This window comes from Amphibalanus amphitrite, unplaced genomic scaffold (genome assembly GCF_019059575.1).
Source record: "Amphibalanus amphitrite isolate SeventyFive unplaced genomic scaffold, NRLGWU_Aamphi_draft 000153F_arrow, whole genome shotgun sequence".
Taxonomy (NCBI): Eukaryota; Metazoa; Arthropoda; class Thecostraca; order Balanomorpha; family Balanidae; genus Amphibalanus; species Amphibalanus amphitrite.
In genome coordinates this window covers 649,415-657,395 of record NW_024881648.1, presented here as the reverse complement: position 1 = coordinate 657,395, position 7,981 = coordinate 649,415, and the positions used below count along the sequence as shown (strand labels likewise).

General features: G+C 56.5%; 1 protein-coding gene across 2 annotated transcripts in view; it reads right to left on the bottom strand.

Moving 5' to 3' along the window:
• Positions 1 to 3,686: 3,686 nt before the first annotated feature.
• LOC122383060 (zinc finger protein 423 homolog) overlaps positions 3,687 to 7,981 on the bottom strand; it is a 66,700-nt gene continuing 62,405 nt past the window's right edge. For both annotated transcript variants that reach the window (XM_043369156.1, XM_043369157.1), the window contains 3 exons: positions 7,208 to 7,433; positions 6,636 to 6,858; positions 3,687 to 6,371 (listed from right to left, as the gene is read on the bottom strand). In XM_043369156.1, the coding sequence (XP_043225091.1) occupies positions 4,063 to 6,371; positions 6,636 to 6,858; positions 7,208 to 7,433 (2,758 nt within the window). In that variant the 3' untranslated portion in view covers positions 3,687 to 4,062. The remainder of the gene's footprint in view (positions 6,372 to 6,635; positions 6,859 to 7,207; positions 7,434 to 7,981) is intronic.

The window sequence follows — 7,981 nt, the reverse complement described above, 5'->3', positions numbered from 1 at the left end:
TTAAAATTTCTTATATATTTAACATTTCAACGTCTAACAGACGAGTGACGACAGCCTGTTATATAGTGCAGCAGCTTTCTTCGTTTATTTGGGCATTCCCCATTCGGTACGAACGCGGAAAACGCCTACCTAAATCCCAACTTCACGCATTATTAATCATTCAAATGATGACAAATTTGCTTTCATTGCGAGGTCGTCTAAAGAAGTTACATGTCGATATTTGGATTCCTATCTTACACTGAACGCAAAAAGTAATTTTAACGAACTAAAAGTTATCTAAAATTTATAACACTGTAATTCCTTTTGTTTGCTCGTGGCGACCGATTTAATTATTTAGTTTATCCGGCACTGGAAACGGGTCAATTACAATGAATGCACATCGTGCCGCGAATGATGTGTTTAACGCGGTTAAACGTCAACATCGTGGACGTTCCTATGTTCAAATGCCTAACAAATTTTAAAACGCGTACTGGACGTTAAATAAACTCTGCAAGGGCCAGTTGTACAAGGTCTGGCAGAGTCTACTGGCCTTATGTCAGTTTGCCGTCACTCAAAGCATTTTCACATGTAAGACGTGGGTCGATAAAGATCCTCGTCTCCTCTGTGTAACAGGGCCTATTTTAACATGTTAACTGGGGGGGGGCAAATGCCCCTGCACTCAACAGAATTGCCCCCCCAGTTGTCGAGATTTGCCCACTTTAAAAATGAGCATAAAGGAACAGGGTAACAAACATACTACTGTGACTTGTTTTGCAATGGATGTCAAATGAGTCAGTCTGCAAGTAATGACCAGTGGTGGATCCAAGGGTGGGTCATATGGGTCATGACCCCCCCCCCGCCCCCTTGGGTCCCGGGGACACCACAGGCCTGCCAGGAGCACCACCGGCTTGTCAGGGGCACCACAGGCCTGTTGGGAGCAGTGCTGGAAATGAGGCCACTTTCTGGTCCCGGCCTTTTATTCTCCGGGTGGGTGCCCCGTCTAGCGCTAAGCCTTTCGGGACCCGCTCAGAGCCGCGGTTGTTTTCGCCGCTCGGCCCTTTCGAGATGCAAAGTTGATAGTCACACGAAGTTTATTTGGGGCCTCTGAAAATGCGAATTCGAAATTAATCGATTTTATAAAACATTTTTTCTTTCATCTATACATTTAATACATTTGCATGCATACTGCATACTGCAGGCTTGTCAGGGGCACCACAGTTCTTTCAGATGCACTGGCGGCCTAGCACCATGGCACCATGTTTGGCCGGGATCGCGATTCGGCGTATGTCGCCTCGCACATGCATTCTGCCAGGGGCACCACAGACCTGCCAGGGGCCCTACCGGTCTCGCAGGAGCACCACATTGGACCTGTCAGGGGTACCACCACAGACCCGCCAGGGGCACCACAGGCCTGCCAGAGGCACCACAGGCCTAGCAAGGGCACCACGGACCTGTCAGCGACACCACGGGCCTGTCGGGGGCACCTCAGGCTTGTCAGGGCCAAGGGACACCATCAGTCCTTTCAGGGGCACCTAAGGCCTGTCAGGGGCACCAGAGGCCTAGCAGGGACACCACATGCCTGACAGGGGCACCTGCGGCCTCGCAGGGACACCTTGGACCTGTTAGTGGCACCACATGCATGTCGGGGACACTCCAGGCTTGTCAGGAGAACTACAGTCCTGTCAGGGCCCAGGGGCACCAGCGGCCTAGCAGAGGCACCATCGGCCTAGCAGGGACACCACCGGCCTCGCAAGGGCATCATGGGCCTGTCAGGGGCACCATGGGCCTGTCGTTAGAGCCTCAGGCTTGTCAGGGGCACCACAGTTCTTTCAGATGCACTGGCGGCCTAGCACCATGGCACCATGTTTGGCCGGGATCGCGATTCGGCGTATGTCGCCTCGCATTAGCCGCGCGTTTGCAGTCTTTTCGTGGTTTCAAACGTTCAAACATGGGATATGATGTTGCTCCCATGCATTAGGGTGGGTGTCAAGGTCACCGGAAGGTCAGGTCAGGTCATTTACCTTTGATGACCTCGGTTCACATTTTCGAGTTTTATACGTTTCTAGGCTAGTTTTTTTTTTAGCTGAATTCGAATTTAGCAACCATTTGACCGTTTACGAAGTAGTTTTGGTGCCTTCGTAACATGTTACGAAACTGTCAGAGGCGGTTGCCACCTACTACGAATACCCGGCAAAACGCTTACTGGTTGACCTGACCTGAGCCTGACCTGACCCGACCTGGCCTGAATGCATGAAGACATCATGTATGATCATAACTAAGTACTAACATGATATTCGTGATCAGCTCCGCGAAAAAAAAAACATAGCACCCACCCTTTACGACGCTCTAACAGGTTACGATTTTCCCGACGTTTGGGTCATTGACCTGACCTGGAAGGTTAACCGATGACCTAGGACCTTAAAATTGGGTATCATCGGCTTACTGTCATCACGGGCAGCACGGTCGTTTTTTTTCCGCGAAGCTCTGGCTCGATCAGGGGCGAAACGGCAAGGGGGAGGGTCCAACGGACCCCCCATACCTATACGTTCGCAGCTGGAAAACACCAATACGGGCGAGGGTTAATGGATTATTAAAGACAATTTTCCAGGTTGCCCCCCCAGTCAAATTCCCTTAAAATAGGCTCTGCTGTGTAATAAGCGAAATTATTAACGAGTGATTGTGTAAATGTGACGAGTGAATTGACGAGCGAGGAAATAGACGTTTCCCAGTTTCATTAATGCATTGAGGGCGTTAAATTATTTACCAAACGTCGAGTAGCCGTTTCATTCATCCAAACATTTTTAAAACAATCGAAACGTAATTCATCATTCATTTGCTCATTTGTTTTTCATGTCATATAATTTATTCAATGAAATCATTTGTTGATTAACTTTACTATTTGTTCGTATCATTAGTTATTAATTTGCATTTGACAGAAGAGGTCTGAGTTTTATCATAACACCGTAATCAAGAATCAGCAAATTGACCATTTCTTTTAAAAGCATAATCCTAAGGCCATTTTGCATTGTTGACCTTGCATGACCTAACTAGTGTCAAGTTTCGGTTATCGGAGTTTTCCGTCGGTAACTCCGAACCAATTTGAGTTACCGAATTGGGGAATGCACCAGCTCTCAGAATGAACTGTATTGATTCGAATAATATGCTACATGACCTCCATCAACTAACTTCTTTTTAACCATGAGCGTCCTTGCCCTGACCTTGACCTAAGGTCAACATCCGAGTTGAGCTTCCCCAAACAAAAGCACGTCATTCGACGAGCCTGAAAATGACGAACATGACAGCCTTAAAATTGCAGCTCTGTGATCATTCATTTTTAGGTACGAGCTATTCACCAGCAGCAACCGGAAGATGTGCTGACCCAAGGGTCGGCGCTCTAGCAGCAAAGGTTTTTCACTCGTAGGTCATGCTGTAATTGTGAAAAATTAACCGTGTTCTACTATTTTCTAGCGAGCTGATTTAGTTGTCGCCGAATCCAAATGCGCAAAACTGATATATAACACTCAGTTGCGGTGATTTTTCTTGTGAAATGTCTTGCGGAATTTTATTTATCGAACGGTCCGATCTATTTCGGAGAACACTTAATCGCACTGTGTGATGTTCTACTTGACAACAGCTCCTCGCGCGTTAAATAGATGAATAAAAAGTGACAAGGGCGTTGGCACGCAAATCAGTAGTGCAAACAACCGTAACATTTAGTGCATTTATTAAAAATTTGTACACAAAGCTTTCAATCAACAATGGCTTGCACAAAACAAATGCATTTTTGTACAGTTGCCTTGACCTGTGCTCCCAGCACCCAATTCTCCCGTAAAATATATCTCGATAGCAAATAAACACTCGATACGCCGCCTCGGGTCGCTGTGACGTCACCACGGCTGAGCCGCGCGGATCGGCGTATAACAACTGATAGAGACATAGCAGCTCTCTAACGGCCCCCGGCGCTGGCCGGTGTGGCCACGGACAGTTTCAATAAATACACCCCCTCTCTGGACACACCTCCGCTGCCCCCGGTGGGGTCCTCTGGCGCGTGGCGCCGTGCGGTGTCCGCTATAACTCGCTGTGCTACACCGAGTGAACGCTGATCACGGCCGGCCGGCCGGCGGCCGGCTCCTGGTCCGCACAGCGGCCCCCGGAGCCGGAGCCGGAGCCGTCCCCCCGCGGGGACACGGTCCGCTCCTCCGGGGACCCGCCGTCCTCCGACTCCTCCCCACACTCCTCCCGCCCCGGCGGGGACCCGGAGGCCGGCTCCTCAGACTTGACCGACTCGTCTTCCGTTTTTACCGCGTCCACAGGTGGCGCTGCCGTCTCCTCACCGGCCGGCGAGGGCGCCACGTCCGGGGACGATTTAGAGTCTCTCGATGCCGCCTTTGAGGACTCCCTAGATGACGCTGTCGCCGGCTCTGCAGAGGACGCGGCGGTCGCCGCGCCGGCCGCCGGTGATCCAGCCGCTACGCGCCGCACAGAGCCCTCGATCCGGTGCAGGAAGCCGTGGTTGTCCAGCTCCGTGCGGAAAAAGAACCTCTGGTGGCACTGCTGGCAGTCGAACGGCTTCACCTCGATGCCGTGTTCGACCATGTGCTTCTGGAGTCCGGCGGCGGCCGTGAAGACGGCGCTGCAGATGTAGCAGCTGTAGCTGCCGCAGCCCTCGAAGTTGTGCTCGATCAGGTGGATCTGCAGTTTCAGCGGCGTGTCGAACGTCAGCTGGCACAGGTTGCAGGCGTGACTGGCGTTCTCCAGCAGGTGGGTGGCGATGTGCTCCCGGATCTGCTCCTGGTCCGAGTACGTCTGCTGGCACATCAGACACTGGTAGAGCTCGCGGCGCGCCGGCGCACGAGCCGCACACACGTGTCCCTCCGCCTCGGCGGCCGTCTCGAACTTGACCGCGCACTGGGAGCACCGTTTGGCGGCCGCCGTCTCCGCGGGCGCCGCCGCCGGCTGCTGCTGCTGCTGCGGGGTGGGCGGAGACGCCGCGACCCGGCGAAGGTGAAACTCGGCGTGAATTCCTACCTCGACATCTGATACCAGCGTCTGCTGGCAGATGACACACGAGACCGGGAAGCTGGGCGCGCTGTGCTGCTGCATGTGCTGCCGGTAGCCGGCTGCCGAGCGGACGGCGCCCTTGCACACCGCGCACACCTCACTGTGCACCACCTTACAGTGCACCAGTTTGTGTTCAGCCAGCGAGCGCGCCGTCGGCTGCACAGAGTCACAGATGTTACACTTGTGCCGCGCGGAGGGGAAGGCTGGGTTCAGATCCACGTCCAGCCCGACCGGCGGGAGGGCGAACTGCAGCGGCGGCGGAGGGGCGGGGAGCGCCTCCCCGCCGCGCTGCTTCTTCGGCGGTGGTCGGGGCTCGCCGTTGGCCACCTTGAGCTCCCTGGCGTGTGCCGTCTGCACGTGCCGGTCCAGCTGAAACTCCACGTAGAACGCCTCGCCGCAGATCTTACACTGAAAGTTGCGCTGGTGTTTCTGCACGTGCTGTTTGTACGCCGACAGCTGATCAAAGTGCTGGCCGCAGAGCAGACACGGGAACGACTTGGCGGCGCTCATGTGAACCGCCCTTAGGTGGCGCATGAAGGCCGGCTCGTCCGAGAACTCCTCCCCGCACGCTGAGCACGAGTGCACGCGCAGCTCATCGCTGTGACTCACGGCAAAATGCACCTGCACGTCCACCCGTGAGTCGAACGTGGCGTGACAGATGGTGCACTTAAACAGCGTCTGGGCGTGCCGGTCGGTGAGGTGTTTCTGTAGTTCATCTGCCGTCCGGTAGGAGCGCTGGCATCGCTGGCAGGCGTACCGGACGGCGGTCACCTGCAGGTGGGAGGCCAGGTGGGTCTCGAGCTGGGCGGCGGCGCTGAACTGCTGGCCACACTGGTCGCAGGCCAGCGGCGCCGCCGCCGCGCCGTCCAGGTGCGTCGTCTGGAAGTGGACGCGGTACGCCTCGAACTCTGTGAATGGCTGGCCGCAGAGGCTGCAGATGACGGGCGACTCGGCGCCGCCGGCCGCCGCCGGGCCCGCGCTGGCCGGCTCGCCGTTACTGCGCGCCCTCTTGGCGCGCCGGCTGAGGTCGGTGGGCTGCTCCGCCGGCGCCGGGGAGCGCTTCGACTCGGAGTGGGCCGCGGGCACCGGAGGGGCCGGAGCCGGGGCGGGGGAGGCGCCGGCCGCGTGCGCCGTCTGGATGTGTTTGATGAGCGCCGCCGCGTCCGGCACGGCCGCAGAACACAGCATACAGGTGAACGGTTTGACGGAGGTGCGTCCGTCACCGGCCGGCGGCGAGACCAGGTGGATGGGGGAGAGGGGCGCCTTGAGAGGCACCAGCGGCAGGCCGTAGCCGAGCAGCGGGCTCTCCACCGACGGCATCATCAGCGGCACTGCAACGGGGAGAGGGGGAGATGGAAAAGGAGGTCAGAAACATACTACAGGTGAACAGAGCAGGTGTCACGAGCGACACATTAACATCCACGTTAAAAGTTCCTTCACAACGCCAAGCGTCTGACGCACGATGCAAGCCTTTCTCCGTTGAAATTAACGATTGCTCAGCGTGGCTGTCCCAATACACCACATGTAACGATAACCCCTGGTCCCTCAGCCACCTCCCCGGCACACAGGTCACTCCCCGGCCGGTCTCCACTCACTGTGCAGGGTCTGTATGTGATAGGAGAGCGCCTCCACGTTACTGAAGCGGCTCGGCCGGTCACAGTACGGACAGGACCACTCGTCCCATCCGGGTGGCGGCGGCGGCGGCAGGGGCGGCGCCGCCCCCGCCCCCGCCCCAGCGGCCGACTCGCCGCCCGGACTGCCGGCAGAGCTGGTCTTGGGCGGCCGCGGCGTGCCGCCGTGCGCCGCCTGCACGTGCTCCTGTGGAGAAGCACGGGAGGGGTGATGTCAGGAGACGGGAGCGGAGACGCTTGACGAAATAGGATGACAAGTTCGAGTAGTGTTATAGAGGAGGCGAGTGGCAAATAATGGATAGCGAGCGATCTACCAGCATTCGACGCAAGACGGGCGCATTGTATCGTCTGCTGCTCGAAACGGCCAGGTTTGTCTGTCGAAAATACGTTCAGGTTAGAAATTGATTCTACACATACGTTGACTTTCGAGAAATATTCCTAACCTATGGCTAGGCAAGACAGAAAATTTTCATCATCACAAATTGATCTCCGTGTCAGATAACAGCTCTCATCTCCGTCAGCTGGCAGGAGCTCACCTGCAGCGCCTCGCCGCTGGGGTAGGTGGCGGCACACTTCAGACAGCGGTACGGCTGCGGCTGCCGGTCCCCCGCCGCCGCCGCCGCCGCCGCCGCTGCCTCGCGGTCCTTGTGTTTCTGTAGGTGCGATGTGAGTGCCGCCGCCGTCCTGTAGCCGCGGTTACACACCGAACACTGGTACGGCTTCTGGCTGTCGTGTGTGCGCATGTGGATCTTGAGGTGGTCACTGGCGGCAGAACGGGGAGCAGGGAGTTAGTAGCTGTGTAACGCTGGTAAGGAAGCAACGATTTCACCAGACAACTTAGCCGACCATACATACATTGATTCCCAGCCGTGAGTATTTGCTACACTAACACACAAAACTAACAACAACCAAACAAGGTAAATCAGCACCCCATTCCACTCGGACGAGCCCGTAGTGCACCCGAGCGTCGACAATGGGCACATAGCGGTGACGTCACGGCCACCCAGACGGCCCTTCCCGTGACGTCACGGGGGCACGCTCCCTCCCGGCCGGGCCGCGCCGCGTCACTAACCGGCCCCCCGTGTGTGTCAGAGACTCGGTCCGGTGTCTGCCGACTGGCCGTCAGTGTATCCTGGTGTTTGTGTGTTTGTTGGTGGGTTGTGCGACGGTATTTACCGGGCGCTATATTGAGCAGGTGGGAGAGGGGGGGGGGGAGGCAGTGCAGACTGGGGATGTCCGACCACCACCCAGCCCGGTACGGTCCGGGGTTTTGGGGAAGTCACCGCGTGCGCCGCCAAAGTGGTCACGTC